The sequence below is a fragment of the Dendrobates tinctorius genome, unplaced genomic scaffold (assembly GCF_039654945.1).
Source record: "Dendrobates tinctorius isolate UK_male_01 unplaced genomic scaffold, ASM3965494v1 ptg000126l, whole genome shotgun sequence".
NCBI lineage: Eukaryota > Metazoa > Chordata > Amphibia > Anura > Dendrobatidae > Dendrobates > Dendrobates tinctorius.
This window is the reverse complement of record NW_027361794.1, coordinates 3,362,556-3,390,413: the sequence shown is the minus strand read 5'-3', so window position 1 is coordinate 3,390,413 and position 27,858 is coordinate 3,362,556. Positions and strand designations below refer to the sequence as shown.

General features: G+C 45.4%; 2 protein-coding genes across 2 annotated transcripts in view; both read left to right on the top strand.

Moving 5' to 3' along the window:
- LOC141047266 (uncharacterized) overlaps positions 1-27,858 on the top strand; it is an 801,716-nt gene that overhangs the window by 772,581 nt on the left and 1,277 nt on the right. The window lies entirely within an intron of this gene.
- Positions 207-27,858, top strand: LOC141047026 (uncharacterized). Its single transcript, XM_073541934.1, has 8 exons — positions 207-272; positions 392-541; positions 671-850; positions 934-1,057; positions 1,141-1,238; positions 1,437-1,527; positions 8,087-8,115; positions 27,714-27,858. The coding sequence occupies exons 1-8, from the start codon at positions 207-209 to the stop codon at positions 27,744-27,746; spliced, it is 771 nt and encodes a 256-aa protein (XP_073398035.1). The 3' UTR covers positions 27,747-27,858.

Here is a 27,858-nt window from a genome sequence, read left to right as displayed (position 1 = left end):
CCGGGACTCTGCGGAGAGCTGTGTAATTCCTCCCTGAAGCTCCGCCGACTTACACACTTCTTCCGTTTAGGTCCGCCTACTTCTGTATGCATCCTTTGTACCTCTCTTTAACATTGGGTAAGCAGGACATGCGGATGTATAAAGATGCATTGTTTTGACGTGCCCGTCGACCTCACGGGAACGCAAAAAGTTGCATTTTGCGCAGGATGCATACAGAAGTAGGTGGACCTAAACAGAAGAAGTGCGAAATTGGGTGGCGCTTCAGGGAGGAAGTACGCAGCCTTCCGCACAGCTCCGGTACGCTTGAAACCAGCCTAAGTAAGATCTAACGTGATAGAAGATTACAGTGCGGGAAGACGGGAAACATTCATATAGACTTCTTCTCACTCAGGTTCCTACAATATCAGATTCTCTCAGTGAAGATCTTCCATATAAGAAAATTTTCCTAATTTACCCATCAAAGATGGATATGGACAGAGACAAGATGGCGGAGAGGATATTACACCTCACCCTAGAGATCCTCTTCCGGCTTACTGGAGAGGTGAGAGATTCTGATGACGTCACATTACATCATTCTTATCTGTGGGAATAACAGATGGACAGAACTGGAGAGGTGAGGACTCTGGAAATGTCTGTAGTGAGATTTATTAATGTGTCTCTCCATTACCAGGATTACATAGTAGTGAAGAAGACTTCTAGTGAGCGCTGTCAGGACCCTGTGTCTGAGGGATGGGGAAGACCCCTGAGCCCAATCACGGGACCTCCACCTCACCCCCTGATACATGAGGACATTAATGACCAGAAGATCCTAGAACTCACCTACAAGATGATTGAGCTGCTGACTGGAGAGGTGACACTGCTGGGAATTCTGGGACATCATATAGTAATGCTATGAAGGGATCGGGGGATTGACGGTATCATTGTATCTGTCAGGGTCCTATAAGGTGTCAGGATGTCGCCGTCTATTTCTCCATGGAGGAGTGGGAGTATTTAGAAAAACACAAAGATCTGTACAAGGATGTCATGATGGAGGTTCCACAGCCCCTCACATCACCAGGTAATAGACAGGACTAAATACACATGGCCTATAATTATCTCTATGTAAAGAATGAATTCAGTCCCTGTCTGTGTTTCCTCCAGATCTATCCAGTAAGAGGACAACACCAGAGAGATGTCTCCGTCCTCTTCTCTCACAGGACTATAAACAAGAAGATCCCAATGTTCCTCAGGATCATCAGGTAGATGGAGAGAAGGTGTCATGAGATCTCCCCTATGATGTGTAGACGGCTGTGAAGGTCTTGTGCTCAGTCTTGTTTTATCCACCAGTATTGTATGTTTTATACTTGTGTAATGAGAGCGGTGGAGATGGCAGGATTAGAGCTGATCATAGATGTGACTTCTCCATCTGTCTGTGACTTTTACAATATTTGTTTCAGGGTGAAGATCTGACCCATATTAATACTACAGAGACATATGTGAGGGGTGATGCACGGTGTAAAGAGGAGATTCCTACATATGACTACCCAGGTGAGTAGTAACCACTAAATACAGGGAAGTCACAGATTCTTCTCAGTCACCGGCTGTGGCTGCTTTATCGTTGGTGTAGTCCGTCTGTATCGCTGTAAGAAGCGTGCAGGAATAGATATGTCACCACGGAGCAGACAGACCATCAGTTAAAGGGGAGGTTTATTTACAAGGAATAATATTGGTAAAGATAACAGTATAGAAATGAATATAATGTGAACGGGTTTAGCAAACAGCCGAAAAGCATAAACAGAATTCAACGATAATAAAAGTTATTTTCTTATGGTGAAAACTTATCAGTCTGCAGGGGTCTTGATTGAAGGGGTCACTCTTCTCCAACGTTGGCGCCGAATCACCAGCGGCGCTTGTAGTCCGTAGTCCTCTGTGTCCTGGGCCTTTAACGTTGTCCAGCTGGGGTACGAGGGGTTAATGCGGGAGCCAGAGGGGTATGAGACTGACGCTATCCCCTTTGCTCTAAGTCCTTCTCTCTTACTCCGCAGTGGTGCTCTCTCACCGGAATCAGGGGCTCTGCATTAACACATAAGTCACCGCAACTTTGTACGTGGCTCAATCTCTCTAAACAGGTCACAGCTCCGTTACTGAATGCAGCCTCTTTGCAGGGAAGCGTCTTGCCACAGTCTCTCTGAGGGGTAGCGCCTTATCACAGGACACAGTCTCTCTGCAGGGCAGCGTCTTATCACAGACGGGAGTGCGCAACCTTCCTGACACTGCAGTCTCAGGCTTCACGTACTCACGGTCTATAGTCTTTGTCCAAAAAGTCTTTCTGGCGGCTGTACCAGAGGTCTCTCCCCACCTGCATCAGTGTCCTCCCCTGTCTGATGTCTGCGCTGCTCGGAGGAAAGCGTGCGCTGTTTTCCTGCTCTCAGCTCTCCTCCCTTCCTGTTTCTGGCTGCTGAACAGGCTGCTAAAGTGTCCCCTGGGGAACCTGCTGCCCTGCTCAATGGTTCCGGGGCACGGAGCAGAGGAGGCAACCCTCCCTCGGCTTCTTCTGTACTTCACCCTCTGTTTTTTTTTAAACCTCATTTTCATTGATTTTGTAATGAAGTTGCATATTACAAGTTATAAACGTTGCATTGAATTGCTACAAAGAACATATTTAACCATGCTTATCACCTAAGCCTGAATAGAAGCAAAAATAAACTTAACAAACATAAAATTATCGAACCCCCTTACATCCACATTTTCATAGATTACATTGACTGAAATCAGACACCTTATCTCCAGCTCCACCTTATCCTCCATATAGCTCATATAACACATTTCAGTTTACCCAGATTACCACTCAAATCCTCTAATAGATACCAATCCGAATCCACAATGGCACTCAGTAAGTCTTGAGTTTCTCTGGTGGTCAGTGACGTTTCTATAAACACTCTCCATTTTTTAAAAAAAAATTTTTTCGTCATTTTATCTTTATTTCTTTCTGTTTCTCTTTTTTCCAAAAATAAGACCGATGTTAAACCTTCCTTGATCTCTTTTATCCCTGGGAGTGTTTTAGCTAGCCAGTGTTGCAGAATTAGACGTTTTGTCACCATCGCAATGGTGTGACACAAGTCATGTAGCCGTCCCCCTCTTGTTTTACCCGTCGTAAAGTGAAACAACCAACACAATGGATCTACTTCTACCCATATCCCACATATCTTCAGATACATATCCTGGACTTTTAACCAGAGTTCTTGTGTCCTGGGACATGACCACAATCCATGTTCTGTGTCTGTTTTGGGCATTGTACATTTTGGGCAGCTTGTCTGCCTATCAGGATTCTGCAGAGTCGGAGGTATATTGAAGCCACATATTGTTTTATGCATTATTCTGAACTGACTATCTCTCCATTGTTCATTGATGATATGCTTTCTTACCAATTCCCAGTCCCGCAGAATCTTATGCTCAAGTTCTTCATCATGTATATGTTTTTCCCATTTGTGAAATATTTTGCCCTTCCCTGAAGGGTGTAATATGTCCCTCAGCATCCCATATATTGAAGTGATAGATATTTCTCCAATGTCTTTGGTAACCAAGTCCTCCCATATTTCTGAATCGATTTCCATCCTCTGGGGCGCCCCTGAGGCTTAGTCGCCACAGAGGTACTGCACCTTCTCCTAGGGTGTAGTGCCCCACCATCCAGGTAAGTTGGGGACTCCTGACCATGCTCCAACACTCGCACCCCACACAATAGAGTAGTTCAGCAAAACCACATTGCGGCTCCTTGCTTAGAGAGAAGCAGAGCACCTTTGGTGGTTCCCTGCTTGGAACACTAAACGTGCTGGGAGGTGGGTGGAATTGAGAATACATAAAAGAGCGGGATGGTTTAGGAGAGAGGTCAGTCTGTCAGTCAGTGAGTAGGGGAGTCGGAGAGAGGAAGCCACTCGTAGAGGAGTGGGGATCCCTGGAAGAGGGATGGAGGAAGGAGTGCTGCAGCTGCCTCAGTGATCTGAGCCAGCTGGCACGGGAATGGAAAGAAGGAGAAAGACATTGAACCAAAGCCTGAGCTTCCACAGGAGAGAAAGACAAGTACGGAACGTAGGAGTGAAAGGGAACACAGAGGACGTGGGTTAGAGGAAGAACCCTGCCTAGAAGTTCTAAGCGCAAGGCCGGGACCCGGTCCCCGAGGTTGTATGGACACTAATGGTTCTGCAGCAGACACCGGTGGAGTAGTGGGCTGTAAATGCACTACTCCCATCTAAGACTTGAGGGCACAACAGCAACACGGATAGAGAGCCAGGACTTAGGGGTAGAGAGTCCCCGAAGCAGGCTACAGCTGTCTGCCGTACAAGTAGAGTTCTTGGGAACATCTGTCAGGAGGAACTCCAATGTAACTCAGTACTAGGAGATCTTCACACTTAAAGGCGCTATAGATCAGACGTTCAGAAAAGGCAAATAAGATGGCTGAGCATGGAAGGGAGCATTCCATCTTGCCTGGAGGTTGACTGAGTCCCTGACCCGGAGGACACGGCACAGAAGCAGGCACTACAGACTGTGAGTAAAGCTTTGGAACTACATGCCCTGGTGTCCTCCATTCCATCCTGCGTCCGTCCGCCTGGCACTGCTACATCCCCTGCGCCGGACACTACACCATCTAAGTGTCTCTTCACCTATCCTGCCCTGGGACAACAGCCCTGCCTGTGGAGGGCTATAACATCATTGCTGCACCACACCATCTGTCCCAGAGGATTTGTCTGCAGCGTCGGCTTAACACCTCCCTTGCCGAACACCACAGGTGGCGTCACGAACTATTCCATTAACTACATTCCACCATTCACATCTTCCTATTACTTGGGTGCCCAGGGCCACGGTCCGGGTCACCGCTTCTGTGTCACATCCCACTGATACCGGCCCGGTACCGAGTACCCAACGGCCCTGGGGGGGGCGACCCACCTCACATCCTGAAGGAGGTCTAATACATAATGCTTTAATTGACTATATAACATCAGATGAAATCTCGGCTGCTCATATTTGTCTATCACCTCCAATCCCGTCAACCAGCGACCTTCTTGTAGATGTAGTAAGTCCCCTAACGTCTGTATACCTTTCCCCAACCGCTCTGTGTATAATTTATTTTCTCTTCCTAATCTAAAGGCAGGAAATGCCCAAGGATTCAGGTGTTTCGACACTCTCCACGACATTTTTAGTTTTTTTCTTACTGCCTTCCATGTGGCAATGGTATCTTACATATTACCGAATATTTAATGTTTGGCGGTATATGTGACAGCGGCGTATGTAGCAGTGCCATCAGGTCCCACAAACTACAAAATTCCATTTCCAATTTGTAGTCAGTATATCGCCCCGTTTTTTTAATCCAGTCCATTACATTCCTCCTTAAACACGATAAATTATATCCCCTAATATTTGGCAATCCCACTCCCCCTCCCTCCTTTGCGTGCATTAGAGTTCTTATAGCCAATCTCGCCCTTTTACCCCTCCAGATGAATTTAGAAAAGGCCCTGTTTAATCTGAGAACATCTGCGTGACGAATTAACATTGGGATAGTTTGCATTGGGTGCAGTAATCTTGCAAAGCTTGTCCTCTTGATTAGGTGGCAGCGACCCAGCAGCGAGAGGGGTAGATTTCCCCAACTCTCCGACTCCTTCTCTATTTTGTCTATGATAGGCTTATAATTGAGATCATAAATCTGTTTCGGCATTCTCCCCAAATAAATTCCCAAGTACTTTATAGATGTTGTCGCTTTCGGGATACCCATTATATTACTCTCCTGGCCACATTTTACCTCACTCCTCATGAACAGAATCTCACATTTAGACTTATTTAAACGAAAGCCCGAGAATTTTCCAAACTTTTCAATTTCAAGCAGCAACATAGGGAGATCTTCCTCTGGGTTGTTCATGAACAGAATTATGTCATCTGCAAATAGGGCATTTTTGACTGTCTCATTTCCCACCTTTATCCCTTTGTAGGAACTGCAATCACTTAAATATCTCGACATAGGTTCTATCGACAAATTAAACAGTAAGGGGGACAGCGGGCACCCCTGCCTCATTCCCTTTTTCAGCTCGAAGGCATCTGAGAGATATCCCGGCGTGTATACCCTTGCTTTGGGATTCTGATATAGTACTGCCAAAAATTGTCTAAACGGACCTACCAGATTTATTTTATTCAACACTTGACCCAACCATGGCCACCTCACATTATCGAACGCTTTTTCTGCGTCCAGTGTGACCATAGCTGGATCCCCTCCCTTATCCAAATGCTTCCCTCTAATCTTGTCTAGCAATATCATGGCTTTCCTTATATTAGTAACGGCTGATCTTCCCTTCACAAAGCCTGTTTGTTGCTTTGATATCAGTCTAGGCAGTATCCTAGCCAGCCTGTCTGCCATTATTTGTGAGAGAAGTTTAACATCTTGATTTATTAATGATATCGGTCTATATCCTGAAGGGTCTTCCAAATCCTTCCCTCCCTTCAGGAGAAGCTTTATGTAGGCCGTATTCATCCCTTCTGACATAGCTTCCCCTTGCAAAATGTGATTATATAAATCTTTAAGCGTGGGAACTATTTTCTCACTCAGCGCCTTATAAAATGAACCATTAAATCCATCAGGCCCTGGAGCCTTATTGGCCCCCAGTCCTTTTATTGCCATACTAATTTCTTCCTCCGTGATGCAGCCATTTAAATCCTGTAATTCCTCCTCCGTCAGTTTAGGGATCTCAACTCTACCCAGCCATGTCTCTCCCGCTACATCTTGATGATCCTCATCCTTGTATAACCTAGCATAGAATTTGCCCAGCACTCTGTTTATATCTTTGGGATTAGTCAGTCGTTGTCCTTTTTTATCTCTAATTGCCATTATAGATGTACCTACATATCTCCCCCTAGCCAAATTAGCCAGTATTCTCCCTGCTTTCTCACCATACCTATTTATTTCTACCTCCCAGTGATTTCTATATAATTGTTCTTTTTTCCGCCCATTCTTCAAAATTTTTTTTGGCCCACATCCATTTATCTTTATCCTCATGCAGTAGTAACATAGTTATTAAGGTTGAAGGGAGACTTCAAGTTCATCTAGTTCAACCCATATCCTATCCTAACCTGCCCTAACATGTTTATCCAGATGAAGGCAAAAAAATCCCATGTGGCAAACAGTGAGCTTCACAATGTGAGTCCTTAAATTTTGTATAGGTGCTCCTAACTTTGCTGCTTGCTGCTAAGTACTGCTCTTTTATTCGTTTTTTCATTCTCTGCGTGTAAGCCATGATGTTTCACCTTATCACCACCTTTGCTGTTTCCCAATATAGTCTAGGGTTAGGTTTGTGCTCCTCATTATACATTGCAAACTCTGTCCACCATTCCCCCATCCGTTTCACAAAATCTTGCTCTTTTGTCATGTTTCCTGGGAATCGCCATAGATAGTCCGTCCCTTTCTGATGTGCGTCAGCTAAGTCTAGAGATAATAGGACTATGATCAGATATCACCATGTCCTCAACATTGACATCACACATTTTGTGTAGTATCTTATCTGACACAAAGAACATGTCTATTCTCGACCAGGTCTTGTGTGCATGAGAGTAATGTGAAAATTCCCGATCCATAGGGTGTGACGTTCTCCACGCATCTTTCAGCTGCCAATTCGATATCATGTCTTCCAAATAACCTTTTTTCCCCCTATCTCTTCCCTTCTCCTGGATTTAATCTTATTAAGCTCCCTTTCCTGTCCTCTTCCTCCGTAAGCACCTCATTACAATCTCCTCCTATGATTATGTTGTTACCATTATCAGCCAGTATTTTGTTCTGTAAGGACATAAAAAATTTCTTTTGGTTTATGTTCGGGGCATATATATTGTGCAGGGTAATACTTACATTATTTATCTCTAATTTCAAACGGATGACCCTACCCTCCTGGTCCATTTCTACGGATGAAACTTTATGTACCAATGCTTTATGTATCAGTATTAGGACTCCGGCTTTTCTGTCTACCGAGCTAGAACCATAAACTTCTCCCACCCATAATTTCTTTATTCTAAAAAAGTCTTCTTTACCCAAGTGTGTCTCCTGAAGCAAGGCTATATCTGCTTTCAATCTTTTCAGGTGACGAAGAATCATCATCCTTTTATGTGGTGAGCGCGACCCTTTTATATTCCATGTTATTAATCTAACCATTATTAATTGCAAAATGGTTTCTTCTGCGAGGGCGTGTGAAGCTTCTCCCTCTCAGGTATGGACTGCCAGTCAATGTCATCTCAGTCAGTAATAAATTAATTAGTACAATAGCAGTGGGCTCATGAACTTTAACTTCCCTCCCTCCCTTTTTCCCCCCTCCCTTTATTCCCCCTTCTCATCTCACCCTCTCTCCATATATCAACCTCTTTGTTGACTCCTCTTTTTTCCGCCATTATCCAAACCAAAAGAGAAACAATTTCCCGCCCGCCTATTATCCCATATTTATCATGTTGTACCTATTTTATATCCATTTTCTATCTGAGCTCTGACCCTCATTTAACCTTGAAAATCTTAGATCAACATCCATTTCCCTTAATTTATCATATCAATTTCCTAACATCTTAATATTCACAACCATATTATCTTAAAGTCCTTCTCCATCTCTCCTTTTTGATGTCAGAGAGGTATAAAAATACTTCACTCCCACCCCTTCATCCTCCCAAACAATATCTCCCAATGTGAGCCTAGCATTTGTATGAAACTTTCCCCCTGGAAGATATCTTAATTTAACACAAAATATTCCCATCAACATTCAATGAAGATCTTGTCTTCTACCTAGTATATACATCACATCTGGTCATCATTATCCCAACTTTACATATGTCTTTTTGTTGTGAAAACCTCACAATGTCCATAAACCGGGAAGTCACAAATTCACCATCAGCCAGTATGATCAGCTTGTAGACCAATTAAATCAGCATCCCAAATTCTACATTCAGTCCAACAGAACCTGTGAAAAGAAGTAAGATGGGAAAAAAAAAAGAAATAGGAGAAGGGGGGATCTTTCCACCAGCTGTCCTGTAGTCTTCCTTGAACATACATAGTTCCGTCTGAAATTGACCCGGTCGGGTGAATATACCTGTAAATTTGTAAGTTTTATACACCACCATGTGGTTCACAGATGATATCCCTTGTTACTTCCTATTTTAGGTGATTAGGCGTGTAAGTAGTCTTTCTGTAGCTCAACCTGGACCACAAAATTTTCTCCCTTTCATCTTCATATTATCATGTGAGGTATTCCAGTCATACTTTTCACTTATGCTGACCCCAGGATATATCTTGATGCAATCTCATAAGCATTAGATCATTTGGTATTCTGTCTTGTTTGGTTCTTCCTGAATGCCCTTGTCATTGGGGTTCTTTGTTCCTTAGCCATTGTCTCTCTTTCATTATCTCCTTCCAGATGCAATTCTGAACTCAGGCTATCCGGATAGGGTCTCCCCCTCTCGTCCTCAGTATCTCCCCGTCTCCTCTCTCGGCGGGCTGGTATTTTCAGGTGATTGCTGGTCAGATGAAGGTTGCTGCTGGGACATAATTTTCATGGCCTCCTTGGGATCTGTAAATGACCTTACCACACCATCTCTTGTCCTAAAACGCAGCGTTGCTGGGTAGTTTAGCTGGAATCTGATGTTGCGTTTAAACAACAGAGTGCATGCTTCGCTGAATGCCCTTCTTCTCCGTGTCACCTCTGCTGAATAGTCTCCAAATAATAGGACTTTATGTCCCTGAATTATCAGTGGTCGCCTTCTTCCTTTAAAAGCCATGAGTATTTCTTCCTTATCTTTAAAGTTCAAGTACTTTGCTGTTGTGAGTTCATTTTCCCCTTCACCATTGAGGTCTGATGAACTCCCTCTTCTGGTGAAGGAAGGTAGTGAGGCTGATTACCAAGCACCTGAGCTGAATGATGATGACTGGGTGACTGGAATTGCTGACTGGATATAAGGGCAGACGCCCTTCTGCCTTGCAGGTGATTTCTCTGAGGGATTCTAGGAGACTAGTCTGATTCCTGCTCCTCAAAAGCTAAGTTTTCTGCTCTGCTTTTTGCATTTGTGTTTTGGTTTTGTTTTGCCTTGTTTTTCTGGATTTCTGCCATTCCCTTCTCTGGTTTTCTGGACTTAGCTAGCATTTCTGTTTTTGCCTCCTATGGTTACTCATTCATAACATAATCACCCGCCATACCGCAGATCCTAGGGTACTCAATAGCAGGAAAGAATTGTAAAAAAAAAAAAATGTGTATATTATTTCCTCTATATCTCTGAGGCCGTAGGGGGAATTTTTTTCTCTCAATGGAGATAAAGCAATTGTCTGATCGTGTGGAGCAGCTCGCTGCGGAAGTGCGGGGAATTTCCGCCTACCTTGCTCATTCACATGCTGCTGAACCAAAGATCCCTACTCCTGATGTGTTTTTTGGGGATCGGTCTAAATTTTTGAATTTCAAAAATAATTGTAAATTATTTTTTGCCTTGAAGCCTAACTCGTCAGGGAGCTCTGCGCAGCAGGTTAAAATTGTCATCTCTTTGCTGCGTGGCGATCCTCAGGATTGGGCGTTTTCTTTGAAACCAGATGATCCTATTCTGACTAATGTGAACGCATTTTTTTCAAGCCTTGGGGTTGTTGTATGACGAACCTAATGCTATTGATCAGGCTGAAAAGACCCTGTTGGCATTGAGCCAGGGTCGAGATTCTGCAGAATTGTACTGTCAAAAATTCCGAAAGTGGGCGGTCCTTACTACCTGGAATGATAATGCCTTGGCAGCTCTCTTTTGGAAGGGTTTGTCAGAAGCCGTAAAAGATACTATGTTGGGATTTCCTGTTCCCTCTGGTCTTGATGATTCTATGTCATTAGCCATTCAGGTTGATCGGCGTTTACATGAATGCAGGACTGCACGAGAGGTGTTGCCACCTGTTGAACAAGTGTCTGAACCTATGCAATGTGATAGAGTTTTGTCCAGGGAGCAACGTCAGGAGTTCAGAAGGCGTAATAAGCTGTGTTTTTTTGTGGAGATGCCTCGCATATTATTTCTGTCTGTCCTAAACGAGAGAAACGTTTTGCACACACGTTTTCTGTGGGTGGTGTTCAACCTAAGTTTCTTCTGGCAATTACTCTGATCTGCTCCCTGTCCACATTTTCCGCCAAGGCTTTTGTGGATTCGGGAGCAGCCCTGAACCTAACGGACTTGGATTTTGCTAAACGTTGTGGATTTCCTATGACACCTCTGCGGACGCCTATCCCTTTGAGGGGGATTGATGCTACTCCTTTGCCGAAAAATAAACCTCAGTTTTGGACCCAGGTGGTAATGCGGGTTGCCCCAGACCATCAAGAAAATTGCAGATTTTTGGTGTTGCATAATTTGCATGATACCATTGTTCTGGGGTTTCCCTGGTTGCAAATTCATAATCCAGTTTTGGATTGGAAATCTGTGTCTGTGGTGAGTTGGGGTTGTCGGTGTGCCCTTAGTGAGGCTCCGGTTTTTTCCACCTCTCCTCAGTCGCATGATGTTCCTGACTATTTGGCGGACTTTTATGATGTATTTAGTGAGAATGAGTCTGCGTCTTTGCCTCCTCATAGGAGTTATGACTGTGCAATTAAACTGAGCCCGGGGTGTAAATTTCCCAAGGGTCGGCTCTTCAATTTATCTGTACCCGAGCACGAGGCTATGCGATCCTATATTAAGAAGGCGTTGGAGAAGGGTCATATTAGACCATCCTCTTCACCCTTAGGTGCCGGGTTCTTTTTCTTGGCCAAAAAGGATGGTTCATTAAGGCCTTGTATTGATTATCGTGCCCTCAACAAAATTACTATTAAATATCAGTATCCGTTACCCCTGATTTCGGATCTATTCTCCAGAGTTAAAGGTGCTTGCTGGTTTACCAAGCTTAACCTCAGGGGGCGCATAATCTTATCCGCATTAAGCATGGGGATGAATGGAAGATGGCGTTTAATACTCCGGAGGGACATTTTGAATACCTGGTGATGCCTTTTGGGCTCACTAATGCCCCTTCTGTTTTCCAGTGCTTCATGAACGACATTTTCCGAGACTTTGTGGATATATTTTTGATTATCTATCTGGATGATATTTTGATCTTCTCCAAGGATTGGGATTCTCATGTGGAACATGTTCGGACTGTGTTCCGGATCTTGAGGGAGAATTCCCTGTATGTCAAAGGATCGAAATGCCTTTTTGGGGTACAGAGGATTTCATTTTTGGGATTTATTTTGTCTCCGTCAACTATTGAAATGGACCCGGCCAAGGTACAGGCCATTTATGATTGGGTTCAGCCCACTTCTTTGAAGGCCCTCCAGAAGTTTTTGGGTTTTGCTAATTTTTATCGGAAATTTATAGCAAAATTTTCTAGTATTGCCAAGCCATTGACTGATCTGACTAAGAAGGGTGCTGATGTGTTGAATTGGTCTCCGGAGGCTGTTTCTTCCTTTCAGGAGTTGAAGCGAAGGGTCACTTCTGCCCCGGTTTTGCGGCAACCTGATGTCTCACTCCCGTTCCAGGTAGAGGTGGACGCTTCTGAGATTGGTGCAGGAGCTGTTTTGTCCCAAAAGGATCCTGTAACATCTAAAATGAATCCCTGTGCTTTCTTTTCCCGAAAGTTCTCTCCATCTGAACGTAACTATGATGTGGGGAATCGGGAACTGTTAGCCATGAAATGGGCATTTGAGGAGTGGAGACATTGGTTGGAGGGAGCTAAACATCAAGTCGTGGTCCTCACTGACCACAAGAATTTGATTTACCTGGAGTCGGCCAAACGCTTGAACCCTAGACAGGCTAGGTGGGCCTTGTTTTTTACACGTTTTGATGTTGTGGTCTCTTTTCTTCCTGGCACTAAGAATGTTAAGGCAGACGCCCTCTCTAGGAGCTTCTTTGCTTATTCTCCTGTGGTGACCAAGCGTGCTACCATCTTAGGCGAAGGGGTAGTTCTTTCTGCCATCTCGCCCGATTTGAGATATGCTCTGGAAGAGTTCCAGGAGGACAAACCTGAGCGTTGTCCCAGTGGAAAGTTGTATGTTCCTGACCAGTGGAAGAAGAGAGTGATGTATGAAGTTCATTGCTCTGCATTGGCTGGTCATCCAGGTATTTTTGGCACTAGAGATCTGGTAAGTCGGTCTTTTTGGTGGCCCGCCTTGTCTCGTGATGTCAGGAATTTTGTGCAGTCCTGTGGAACTTGCTCCCGGTCTTAACCTTGTTCTCACTCTAGTGGGTTGTTGATGCCTTTGCCGGTCCCCAGGAGGCCATGGACCCATATTTCAATGGATTTCATCTCTGATATGCCTGTCTCTCAGAGAATGACTGTTATTTGGGTGATTTGTGATAGGTTCTCTAAGATGGTTCATCTTGTACCACTCCCTAAGTTGCCATCTTCCTCTGAGTTGGTGACCCTGTTTTTGCAACAGGTGGTTCGCTTGCACGGGATTCCTGAGAACATTGTATCTGACAGAGGAGTTCAGTTTGTGTCTAGATTTTGGAGGACTTTCTGTTCCAAGCTGGGAATTCAGTTGTCCTTCTCTGCTTTTCACTCTCAGACCAATGGGCAGACGGAGAGAACAAACCAGACCTTGGAGTCGTATTTGAGATGTTTTATTTCCGCTGATCAGGATGATTGGGTTTCATTTTTGCCCTTGGCCGAATTTGCTTTAAATAATAGAGCTAGTTCTGCCACTTTGATGTCACCTTTTTTTTGTAACTTTGGGTTTCATCCTCGATTTTCTTCAGGGCATGTGGAGCCTTCTGCCTGCCCAGGTGTTGACACTGTAGTGGAGAGAATGCACCAAATCTGGGACCAAGTGGTGGATAAGTTATCTCTCTCACAGGAAAAGGCCCAGCGGTTTTCCAACCGACATAGGACCATTGGTCCCCAGTTTAAGGTTGGTGATATGGTTTGGTTATCATCAAAAAATATCGCTATGAATGTGGCTTCTCCTAAGTTTAAGCCTAGATTTATTGGACCTTACAAGATTTTGGAGATTATTAATCCGGTCTCTTTTCGTTTGGCTCTTCCTGTCACATTTAAAATCCATAATGTGTTTCATAAGTCCTTGTTGAAGAGGTTTGTTGAACCAGTTGTTCCTGGGGTGGCACCTCCGGACCCTGTATTGGTTGAAGGTAACATGGAATATGAGGTAGAGAAGATACTGGATTCCTGTCTGGCTAGACAGAGACTCCAGTATTTGGTTAAGTGGAAGGGTTATGGTCAGGAGGATAATTCCTGGGTCTCTGCCTCTGATATTCATGCCAAAAGATTGGTGCGTGCCTTTCATCGGGCTCACCCTTATCGCCCTGGTGGCGTGGATGAGGGTTCGGTGACCCTTCCTCAAGGGGGAGGTACTGTTGTGAGTTCATTTTCCCCTTGACCATTGAGGTCTGATGAACTCCCTCTTCTGGTGAAGGAAGGTAGTGAGGCTGATTACCAAGCACCTGAGCAGAATGATGATGACTGGGTGACTGGAATTGCTGACTGGATATAAGGCAGCCGACGCCCTTCTGCCTTGCGGGTGATTTCTCTGAGGGATTCTAGGAGACCAGTCTGATTCCTGCTCCTCAAAAGCTAAGTTTTCTGCTCTGCTTTTTGCATTTGTTTTGATTTTGTTTTGCCTTGTTTTTCTGGATTTCTGCCATTCCCTGCTGGGGTGAGCTGAATTCCTTTTTGCTCTGTCTTCAGAAAATACCTGAGTACTGATATAGTCTTTTTGAAGCCTAGCATCTTCAGGGCTTTTTTCCCTATCAGTCTGTTGGCTCTTGTTTTGATAGGGTTTTTGGCGGATTGCAGACAGCAGCTTTTCTATCCTGTCCTATTTAGTTAGCTTGGGCCCCATCATTTGCTCAGCCTATCTTTCTATCTGTGTGAGTGTTTTTTCATCTTGCTTCACCGTCATTATATGTTGGGGGCTGCCTATTGCTTTGGGGTCTGCTCTGGGGCAGTTTAGATTTCCCTTTCTGTCTTTAGGCTATTTAGTTCTCCGGTTGTGATCGAGGGGTCTAGGGCACCGTAGGAACCCCCCACGGCTACTGCTAGTTGTTGTTGATAGGTTCAGGGGTCTGCAATCCGATAGCTGCCAACTTCTCTCGTTTTCTGGACTTAGCTAGTATTTCTGTTTTTGCCTCCTACGGTGACTCATTCATAACACTTTGCCACTGCCTGGCGTGGTCTCTGAGCTTCCTTGTTATTCTGTTTATTCCTGCCCCTCTCAGTCTCAGAGGCCTCTCTGGGGGGGCCTATCCTGTGTGCATGCTCCACTCTGCAGTTATGTGACAGTCCCAGTGCTTTTGGCAATTCCACCTCATAGATATCATTTATCTGCTGTGTGTTTATTGTCTCTGGGAGGCCTATCATTTTCTGATTACTTCTGCGGGACCTATTCTCCAGATCCTCTAGTTTATCCACAGTGTAGGAAGCTTGTTTCTTTAAGTCACTGACTTGTTTTTCAAGCTGAATAACTTTGTCCTCTGCCTCAGAGATTCTCTGCTCGGCTTCCTGCAGTTTCTGCTCCTGATGAGTCATCTTGCTTTGCAGCTCTTTAGTGATAGATTGGATCATGTCAGCCACTGCCTGCTTAAAGTCTTCAGCAAGGTATGATGCCATTTCTTTTGCTAGCTGTTTAAAGTTTAATGAGCCATGAGCATGTAGCTGCGTTTTCAGTGTGCCTCTTGCCTCCACTGTCTCCCCCTGGCTGAAATTTCCTTCTTTCTCTGGGGCTTCCTCCTCCCATTCTATCTCCTCATGTGCTTGCCCTGTTTGTGCCTGTGTCTCCGTCACCATTATTGTGCTCCCACTCTGCAGGCCTCCACCGACCTCTTCTTCCCTCTGCTCCTTCCCTGCGCCTCTCGTGACAAACCGATCCATGTTGCGGATGGTCCCGGATGGTCTCATGATTATCCCAGTACCTTTTGTGAGTCAGGGCTCTGTGTAAATGCAGAGTATTTGCGGTGGTCAGCAGGAGCTCCCTCACATGTGTCTGCACATGGCGGCGCCGGAACAGGAAGTTCACTTCACCCTCTTACATTCCCCCTCTCTGTGAGCTCGCCATTCCACGTACATTCCATTGTACAATTTGCTTCCAGATGAATTCGTCCTGGTTGTAGCGTATGGGGGGTACACCTGCCGTTGACCAATCAGAGCTTCTTAGATCAGTAGAGGTTGTGGAATCAGCCACTGGGAATGTGGAAGTTGAGGTTTCCTTGGTTACTTCCGTAGTTTCAGGCACCAGCCCTGTTTCTGGGTTTCCCTGAAGGGGTAGAGAGTCTCCCTCATCTTCGTCATCAGCAGCGATCATTGGTTCAGCTGCCGGGGATACTGGGGTAGATGGTACCACCGGAGGGTCTCGAGTCAAGTAGGGACGCAGCATATTCTGATATAGTGTACGGGTGGGATGCTCTTCACCTGCTTCAGGTTGAACCTCATAGATGGGTCCCCGTCCACCAAGCCGTTGCATCACCCTATACGAGCTCTTCTCCCACCGAAACTCCAACTTGTTGTGGGGGCGCATCTCCCTTACTAAGACTCAATCCTCCGATCATAGGGCTGTCCCCTTCTGGGGAGTGACCTGAGGGTGTTCCAATTCACGGAGTCGGTTTTGCACCAGCCGTTGAATGGTCCGTAGCCGACGACAATGTTCTCGAACCCAGGAGTACACCCCTGTCCGCAGGTAGTCCTCTTCAGGCTCCAGCACCAATTCAGTCAGTCCCTTCTCAGGCCGGCCGAAGAACAGTGAATAGGGTGTGAATCCTGTGGTACTGTGTTTACTGTTGTTGTACGCCCACACTAATTCGGAGACGGACTCCAGTGCACTTTCTGGTCTTTTTCTAGTGTCCTCAGCATCTGAATCAGTGTGCGGTTAAATCTCTCACAAGCTCCGTTCCCCTGTGGATGGTAAGGGGTGGTCCGAGACTTATCGATTTTGTACAGCTGATGTAACTCTTCCATAACCTTCCCAGGGAAGCAGGCTCCTTGATCAGAATGGATTCGCTTGGGACACCCGTACACTTGGATGAAATGTTTATAGATAGCATAGGCCGCAGACTCAGCAGTCTGGTCCCGAGTGGGTGTGACCACAGCAAATTTGGAATAGTGGTCGATCATCACTAGGCAATGCTCATAGCCCTGATGCGCTGGCCCAATCGTCAAGTAGTCTATGGCCAGTAGCTCCATGGGAGCAGAGGATCTCACTGTCTCTGTGGGGGCTCGCTGTTCCGGCGGTTTGACTAGTTCACAATTCCGGCACTGCTGACATACTCGCTCCACGATGTTCCTCAAGTGGGGATGATAGAATAAACATTGCAGCCACTGGAATGCTTTTTCTGGCCCGAAGTGTGCTCCTTTCTCATGCGCCTCCTTAGCCACCTGTTCTACCAGGGACGAGGGGATGATCGTCTGCCAAACGAAACTCAGTTCAGATTGTAGGTACACTTTCCTGTACAGGATACCATCCCGCAACTGTAGCTACTCCCACTGGCGCAGCATCCGTAACATCTCAGGGGACATAGCTGTCCTCTCACTCTGGCCAGGCACTTGTTCGGCTACGAGCCACCGTCTCAGCTGAGCTACCTCTCGATCTTCCTGCTGTATTCGGACCCACTCATCACGGGGTTGTTCCAACAAATTCTCCTGTGTCCTCTCTTGAACTGTTTCCCGCGTCACTGCCACTGTCCTGGCAGTTCCTCCAAACTGGGACCTCTACAGCCTCCAACTCTTCATCCCGACTGGGCGCTGGCGGATGGTAATTTACTCTGGAAAGGGCGTCAGCATGAGTATTCTCCACTCCCCTCCTGTAGGAGATCTTGTACTGAAATTTTGCCATTCGTGCTGCCCATCGTTGCTCTAGGGCCCCCAACTTTGCTTTTTCGAGGTGAGCCAACGGATTGTTATCCGTCCGCATGTGGACTTCCGAGCAAACTTCTCAGTCATTGCCCACACCAGCGCCAACTACTCCAGCTTGAATGAGCTGTAATTATCCAGATTCCTTTCCGAGTCATATAAGGAGCGATTGGCGTATGCGATGACATGCTCCTTTCCATCCTGCATCTGTGAGAATACCGCCCCGAGTCCTTGTAGACTTCCATCAGTATGTAAGATAAACGGCTGCGTGAAGTCAGCAAAGGCAAACACAGGGGCCTCGGTCAGGCCTTTCTTCAGAAATGCTTTCTCCTGTTGCTCTCCCCAATGTACGTTCCTGTTCTTCGCACATGAGGGTACTCCTTTCAACAATTTCAGGAGGGGGTTTGTGATGCGGGTAAAATCTTTTACAAAGCGCCGGAAGTATCCCAGGAATGCTCGCACATCCTTCACGTTTTTTGGGGTTGGCCACTCCTGCACCGCAGCGATTTTCTCCTGAGAGGGCCTCACTCCTTCGGTAGAGACAACATGCCCCAGATAATCGATTAGAGTCCGGAAGAGGTGGCACTTCTGGGGTTTCACTTTCAACCCGTACTTTTGTAGCCGACTCAGAACTTGCTCCAGTCTTCGTAGATGTTCTTCAACGGTGGGAGCAAAGATGATGAGATTGTCTAGGTAAATCAGATTGACTTTGAAGTTCAAGTCTCCTAGACATCTCTCCATGAGATGCTGAAATGTTCCCGGAGCGTTGGCTAGCCCGAAAGGCATGCGGACGAATTCATATAATCCCATCGGAAGAATGAAAGCTGTCTTGGCTCGATCTTGTTCAGACATGGGTAGTTGCCATTAACCGCTGGCCAGGTCCAGCGTAGAAAAATAATGGGCATTTCCCAGCGCCGACAGGGATGCCTCTATCCGTGGCAGTGGATATGAATCTCGCACCATACAAGCGTTGAGCCGGCGGTAATCCACACAGAAGCGTAAAGTTCCATCCTTCTTTCGCACCAAGACAATGGGAACAGCTCACGGGCTCTGGCTCTCACGGATCACTCCCTTCTTCAGCATCTGCGACAGCATTCCCTTTACCTCTTGATACATTTATGGGGGTATCTGGCGATATCTCTCGTATCGGTGCCCCATCCCCAGTGGGTATCTCGTGGGTGATGGCCGTCGTGCGCCCAAAATCATCTTCATCTTTTGCGAACACCTCCTGGTACTTTCCTAACAAGGCCTCCACCTGAGGAACTTGATGAGAAGGCAGTTCTGAGAGTTCTGCCCGCATTTGTTCTAGAATCCGTTGGCCTTCTTGCAGCAACCTGGGATCTGGGGTGGTTTCTGCCTTTACAGTCACCAGCCACAAGTCTTCTGGCTTTGCAGTCAGATGTACTTTTTTGGAGGGCACCAGCTCGTCTGGTACACCTAGGATGTGGGCCACTTCCCCTCTGGGGGGGCAGAGTCACGTCAGTCTCTCCCAAATTCACACAGCGTACGAGAACGATGCCGTCCCGCACAGTGGCCAAGGTCCGTGCGACCAGTATCCCTGATGGCAATTGATCAGCTTGGCTGGGCTCCACTTGTACCTCCACTCAATCTAGAGGGACACCCGCTCACACAGGCAGGGGAAGCATGGTCTGTCCAGGGGGCAACACTCGATACAAAGAAGCGGGGACCATGATCTTGCCTAGTTCTTTTCCGCTGCTGCATATTTCCCGGACCTGGTCTGTCTGAATCAGCTGTTGAAAAACCCTCTTCTGTGGGGTCTGGTCGCTCCATTGTCATAGGAATTAGTCTGAGGACTCATTGAGAAGCATTCTTCTGAGGTCTTTAAGAACGTTCATACCCAGGGTTACGGTATGATCCCTAGCGGCTTCTCCATCTACCAACACTACTCCTTTTCTCCCCACATCTTTTCCACAGACTTCTATGTTCAGCCATACCACCCCTGCGACCGGGAAAGGCAAGTGATTGGCCGCCGTAAGCCTAATGACTGGGCCCCATTCAGGCCACAGCGCCTCCGTGAATTGTCTACGAAAAAATTTTTCGGGTATGGTGGTCTCTTGCGAACCGGTGTCTATCAGGCACTGCACAGCTCTCCCATTGATTTCGGCCCAGATGAGGGGGCACATGGAAACAAGTCTGGTGGGACTCTTTTCACTCCTCTTCTGCTCTTCATGCTCTGGGCAATGTCCCTCATGCTCGGAGCCACCTAGTTTCACAGAGGCAGCGGGGATGGTCGGCTCCACTGGGGGCACTGCTGGGCAATATGACAAGGCTCTCCACAAGTATAGCAGGTGAGGGGACGTCTCCTCTGTGTGGCTGCCACTTCTCTTTGGGGAAAAGCTCCTCTATCTCACCCCAGTGAATCGGGCCTCTCAACCTGAGTCCTCCTTGAAGCCGCCATTTCTTTGCGGAACTGACTGATCTCCATTCTCAGGTCTTCTACCCATCGGGGGACTTTGTCTGCAGTAGTGGTTGCCTCCCCGCTCCGCACCTTTCCTACTGACCCTGTCGCGTCCTGTTCTTGCTTGCGCGTGCGCGCCTCACTACCAACTTCAGAGAAGGTCATGTCTGGCTTTACCCGCAGGTGCTCTCGCATAGCCTGCTTCATCATTCCGTCATGCAGCCCCGTCACCATCTGATCTCTGAGCACCACGTCTACTGACCCTACGCCTACCCCGTCCTTCTGTTTAATAGCAGTGTAGAGCTCTTGTAGGGCGTTCATAAACTGAGTCACGGTCTCCCCCTCTCTTTGCACCCGATGAAACAGTCGAATACAGAGTTCCCCTGCGTCAGTGGGGTCCCCATGTGTCTCCTCTAGAATACGCAGCACCTTGTCCAGAGTATTTCTTTCCCAGGGGGGTCTATGCATGACAGAGTCCCGTGCCTCCCCCTCTAGGGCCATCACTGCTATCTCTGCCTCTAGTGCTGGTGCCAAGGGGTGCATCTGCAGTAACCCCTGAATTCTCTCAGTCCAGTTCCACAACATCACATTGCTCCACCGTAAACCTCGGAAGATTATTCAACATGGCTCCCAGGGAAATGCTACTCTTGGGGCCTTCCCTGACTGCTTGGTCTGCTCCGTCCGTGCCTTCATGTGACATCCTGCTGACTACACCAAATGTAAGAAGCGTGCAGGAATAGGTATGTCACCACGGAGCAGACGGACCAACAGGTAAAGGGGAGGTTTATTTACAGGGAATAATATTGGTAAAGTTAACAGTATAGAAATTAATATAATGTGAACGAGTTTAGCAAACAGCCGAAAAGCATAAACAGAATTCAATGGTAATAAAAGTTATTTTCCTATGGTGAAAACGTATCAGTCTGCAGGGATCTTGATTGAAGGGGTCACTCTTCTCCAACGTTGGAGCCGAATCACCAGCTGTGCTTGTAGTCCGTAGTCCGCTGTGTCCTGGGCCTTTAAAGTTGTCCAGCCGGGGTACGAGGGGTTAATGCGGGAGCCAGAGGGGTATGAGACTGACGCTATCCCCTTTGCTCCAAGTCCTTCTCTCTTACTCCGCAGCGGTGCTCTCTCACCGGAATCAGGGTCTCTGCATTAACACATAAGTCACCGCAACCTTGTACGTGGCTCAGTCTCTCTAAACAGGTCACAGCTCCATTACTGAATGCAGCTTCTTTGCAGGGAAGCGTCTTTTCACATAATACAGTCTCTCTGCGGTGGAGCGTCTTGTCACAGGGGGGAGTGCGCAACCTTCCTGACACTGCAGTCCCAGGCTTCACGTACTCACGGACTGCAGTTTTTGTCTACGGTCTCTCTGACTCTGAGGCTGTGTGCCCACGATGCGATTTTTAAGCGTTTTTGCCTCGATTTTCGGCGCAAAAACGCTGCGAAAACGTTTAAAAATTGTGTACAGAACGCCCCCCATGCATTCCTATGGCATTCCGCACATGCTGTGCTAATGCTGCACTTTTTTCCGCGGCGGAATCGCATCGCGGAAAAAATCGCAGCATGGTCATTCTTTTGTGCGGAATCGCAAAGAATTGCCGCGATTCCGCACCCATAGGAATGCATGAGAATCGCTTACTTCCCGCATGTGGCTATGCCCACCATGCGGGAAGTTAAGCGTCTCATGTGTGGTTGGTACCAACGGTGTGGAGGAGAGGAGACTGTCCTCCAGGCTCTGGGTACCATACCCCTGTAAAAAAAAATTTTTTTTTGAAGCGATGCTTCAAATCGCTTGGAAAGTGCTTGAGAAAATCGCGGCAAAATCGTGAACAGAATCGCGGTGAAATCGCGCGGAAAAAACCGCGCGATTTCTGGGAAGGAGTCCGGTTTTTAGTGTGCGTTTTAACACGCAACGTGGGCCCATAGCCTAACAGCTGTGCCAGAGTTCTCTCCCCGCCTGCGTCAGCGTCCTCCCCTGTCTGATGTCTGCGCTGCTCTGAGGAAAGCGCGCTCTGTTTTCCCACTCTCAGCTCTCCTCCCTTCCTGTTCCTGGCTGCTGAACCTAAAGTGTTCCCTGGGGAACCTGCTGCCCTGCTCAATGCTTCCGGGCATGGAGCAGTGGAGGCAACCCTTCCTCGGCTCCTTCTGTACTTCACCCCCTTACATCGCAATCGTATGATCAGCATTTTGCGTCTAGACTACGACATATTCAACTACCCAAAAGGGTTCAAATGACTTTAGGCATTGAAAGCCCTTTTCTATAGAACTTACAAGCTGGCAGATCCACCTACCAACTGAAATAAAAAGATGCTGATCTGCATTACCTGCCCAGAACTGTAAACTACAAAGTTAAATGACAGCGTACATTGAATGTGCTGACAAGTTAGAAAATTACTTGAAGAAAAATATTATGATTGGCCTGTAAAAGAAAGCGGAGGGTAATGATGCTGCTGACTTTCTAGAACCATGATATTTTATTGGATGAATCTCCCTTCTCTCCCTTCTGTGCTGCTGAATGTGCTCATATGGTCCCTACAAGACCAGGACCAGTCTTTCTGGCCAAACTTTACTGTAATGATCAACAACAGTAAATATACAGTGAGGCCAAATGTGAATTTTGTACAATCACAAGAGTTTTCCTTTATACTGACTTAATTTTCTTTTCAAACCGACTAACTTCAAGGAGGATTGCGATAAACATTACCCCTGTGCCATGATAAATTTCTGAGCTGTAAACTGTGTTCCAAATTATTATGCAAAAAGAGTTTAGGAGTGATAAGATTAGAATTTTCTTGTTTGTCATTTAAACTCATTGATGGTGATGTGTGTCAGGGCTCTTTATATCACTGAAAGCAATTGCAGATACCTGTGCAAATTACTTTGGCAGGTGTGTCCAAATAAAGGCAAGACTATTTAAGAAGGCTGTTCCACATTATTAAGCAGCCTACATTTTTTGCCAAAATGGGAACGAAAAAGGATGTGTCGGCTGCTGAGAAGCAACAAATTGTGGAGTATTTAGGTCAAGGCATGACTACAATCAACATTGCCAAGACACTTCATCGTGATCATCGCACAATCAAGAAGTATGTAGCTGATTCCCAGCACACACGTGTGCGTGCTGATAAGGAAAAATTGAGGACTCTTTCCAACAGGCAATTGCGTCAGGTTAAAAGAGCAGCTGCAAAAATGCCTTGTCATAGCAGCAGACAAGTTTTTGAAGCTGCTGGTGCCTCCAACGTCCCCCGAACAGCAAGATGCAGGGTCCTTCAGAGGTTTACAGCTGTGTGTAAGCCATCCTGTCGACCACCTCTATCCACTGCACACAAGCGGAAACGGCTCCAGTGGGCCAAACGATACATGAAGACTGACTTCCAAACTGTTTTGTTCACCGATGAGTGCCGTGCAACGCTCGATGGTCCAGATGGATGGAGTGGGGGATGGCTGGTTGATGGACACCCCATGAAACCACGGCTAAGGCGCCAACAAGTCGGAGGTGGAGTAATGTTTTGGGCTGGAGTCATGGGGAGAGAGATTGTCGGCCCCTTTAGGATCACTGAAGGGGTAAAGATGAACTCCATAATCTATGTGGAGTTTCTAAAACAGCACTTCATGCCATGGTTCAAGAGAAAGAACCGTGCTTTCCGCAGCAAGATCATTTTCATGCATGATAATGCACCGTCTCATGCTGCAAATAGAACATCTGCATCTCTGGCTGCTATGGGCATAAAAGAGGACAAACTTATGGTGTGGCCACCATCTTCCCCTGACCTCTACCCCATTGAGAACCTCTGGAGCATCATCAGGAGTGCCTATGATGGCGGGAGGCTGTTCACATCTAAGCAACAGCTCTGGGAGGGTATTCTGTCCACATGCAAAACAATTGAAGCACAAACCATCCGAAAACTGACAAATTCAATGGACGAGAGAGTCCAGAAGCTTCTTTCGAACAAGGGGTCCTATGTGCAAATGTAACATCACATAGAATAAAGTTTTGACTTGAAAACTGTTTGATTTCATTTTGTAATAAGCTGATCATGCTTATAATTTCACAATTGACCATTTTTTTGTTCAAAATAAAAATAAAAAGGTTGAAAACTCTGCTGTGCATAATAATTTGGAACAAGCATTTTGAGTGTTTCTTATTTTTAAAAATATACTGTTTTCATAGGCAGTTTGTTCAAAAACATTGCAATTATACTAGAATATTAGATGACTGGAAAATAACAATGACTGCAATTCATATAGGTAATTTAGAGAAAATGTGAGGAAATATTTTTTGCATAATAATTTGGAACACAGTGTATGTGACTGATGGCTGTAATATATAGTTATTCACGCCTGCAGATATGTTGGCAAGGCTCGAGCCCTGGTTTCATGGTTTCACTCCATGTCATAAATTCCATTATGTTTTCAGTCCTAAGGAATTCAGATTACTGCACAATCTCTCCTGAAATGGGAGCAATAATACTTTCTCCACTCTTCTGATCAGGACTCGTGGTAGCTCCAGTCGTCCACCATAAATAAATGCTACTCCGGTTTAATGTTGGAGCTCTCCCCCTCAAACATTATTCTGTTTGTTCTTACAGGTTCATTCTGTATATAGTTCGATGGTGGTGGGATTGGCCTGCCTCACTTATGTGAGTCTATAACTCCCTGGTATATTTAAAAAAGGTCTCCATTTCCTCTGCCAAATGAATGAGATCTAAATTTAAGACACCTCAGCTCTGCACTATTATAAAAAGTTCTTTTTAAATGTCTAATATTTCTTCTTGAAATTCTGACAGAAAATATTTACCCTTACGATAGTTTAGATAGCCAAGAGCCACTTACACTAATTACCCCAGAGAGGTTTCACCTCTAGTTACTCATTTTTTATTGAAGAAGACTGTTGAGTTTGATCATTTCAGTAGATGTGTTGTTGTCGACATTCAATTTTTGCTTACAGTAGTTAGTGTCCAAAATACTATGATTTAACCTCTTCCCGCAGCCACTTTTGTGCTCCTAATCAGGCCTCATTTTTCAATTCTGACTTGTGTCACTTTATTTTGTGATAACTTTGGAATTCTTTACAAAGGATAATAGGAAACAGATGGACCTTACAAATTATTTTCTAACTTTTCTTGAATCTGACAATACCCTATATACGATTGTACACTACTGTCTGGGCACATGGCAGGGTAAAGAAGGGAAGGAGCGCCATTTAGCTATTTGAATGCAGATCTTGCTGGAATAGTTTGCAGACACAATGTATTTTGGGCACTGTTCATGGTCACCTGGCAGCTCAAACGTTGGCCACCACGAACAGGCTTGGCACTATCTTCTTCGTTTTTCAGATACCAGTGATTGCCTTGCTCTTTACCTTTTAACTCTACTACAATGTTCAGAACTTACACAGAGACCTCTAGGCTTGGACCATTGTGTTAACTGCTGTTTTGTGGTATGAGATGGCAAGAAAAATATTCAGGTAGGCGGGTCAGAACCAAGAGGCCAAAGAAAATACAAATTCAGAAGACGCAAGAGTAGTCCATAAACGGGACGGGATCACAACAGGAAACAAATGCACAAGACAAGGCTGTATCTGGCAGATTCCAGCAATATGCTTTGAGCTTTAGTAGGGTGTGGTGATTTCCAAATGGCTGAAACAGGGAGCAGATTACTGCAGCTGGACAGCACACGCCTATACTTCTAGACTGGATGGTACTACAGGTCACAGGCATCTTAATCTTAGTGGCTGGACAGAGCTTCTGGTTCCGACAATTCCTCCATTACCAGCGCCACCTGCAGAATGAATAAGGTGGTGCCTGATGACAAGCAGATGTCACAGGAGCCAATCCCAGAGAAGATGTGAAAAACTACAGTATTTGGAGAAGCCCTAATTTGTCAAAATGGCAGAAAACTAGACCAGTAGAAATAAAGTGACTCCATTTTGAAAATTATTACCCTCAGTGACTTTTGACTCCACCTGCACTTTCTGGAATTAACAACCAATGGATGTTGGAGGGTGAAAATGACACATTTTCCATTTTATTGCCCAACACATAGTGTCCACATTGTGCTCCAGGAGACAAACACACCGTACATTAGCCCCTTATTGACAGAGTCAATTTGGTACTTAATGATCAAGCCAATTTTTACAATCACTGTCACATTATGAGGTGATAGCTCTAGAATGCTTCAATCTATCCCACTGGTTCTGAGAATGTTTTTTCAGGACATATTGTACTTCATGTTAATGGTAAAATTTCTTCGATAATACTTACGTTTAATTATGAAAAAAATGGAAATTAGGCAAAAAATTTGAAAATTTTGTAATTTTCAAGCTTTTAATTTTTGTACCCTTAAATCAGTGGTGTCACATAAAATAGTTAATAGATAATATTTCCCCATGTCATCGTTACATCAGCACAATTGTGGACACAATTTTTTTTGTTAGGACGTTATAAGGGTTAAAAGTTGACCAGCGATTTTTCATTTTTCCAACAAAATTTATAAAACCATTTTTTTAGGGACCACGTCACATTTGAAGAGAGTTTAGGGGGTCAATCTAACAGAAAATACTCAAAAGTGACACCATCCTAGAAACTGCACCCATCAAGGTGTGCAAAACCACATTCAAGATGTTTATTAACCCTTCAGGTGCTTCACGAAAACTAAAGCAATGTGGAAGGAAAAAATAAACATTTTACTTTTTTCACAAAAAATTACTTTGGAACCAATTTATTTTCACAAGGTTATCAGGAGAACATGGACCATAAAATCTGTTTTGCAATTTCTCCTGAGTATGCCAATACCCCGTATGTGGGGGAAAGCAAAATTAGCTGGAATCAATGGTGGTGCCATGTACGTTTGGAGACCCCCTTATGTATCTAAACAGTGGAATCCCCCCAATTCTAACTCCAACCTTAATCCCAACCCTAACCACAAACCTAACCCTAACACCCCCCTAACCCTAATCCCAACCATAACCGTAATCTCAACCATAACCACAACCCTAGCCCACCCCCTAACTTTAGCCCAACAATAACTTTAGCACAACCCTAACTTTAGCCCAACCCTAACCCTAGCTCCAATCCTAAATTTAGCTCAACTCTAACCCTAACCCTAGCCCAAACCTAACCCTAAGTTTAGCCTAACCCTAACTTTAGCCCAATGCTAACTTTTGCCCAACTCTAACCCTAATGGAAAAATAGAAATAAAAAAGTATTTATTGCCATTATTTTCACCTAAATATTGGTGGCTTTTTATTCCATATGTGTAATGCAGAATGAACAAGCAGTTGAACACCACACTTCACTGTTTCATGCTATGGTTTTTTCGATTAGACTGTGAACTGTCATTGTTTTGGTGAATAATCCAATATTTTTACATAACTTGTCATTTTTACTTACAGTTTAAGTAGAAATGTTAAAAAACATAAAATTCAAGGATATTTTATTCATAAATTATAATTTGTTTTATTCCTAACAGATGACTGTACCAGGAGATCAGAGGGACAGCTGACTTCTTCAATTTTTAAATCAGATGATCTTGAGATCACACAGGATACAATTGAGGTGAAAGCCATTACTCCGCATAGACAATCATCCCTTCACAGCAAAGATCTGTCCTCTGA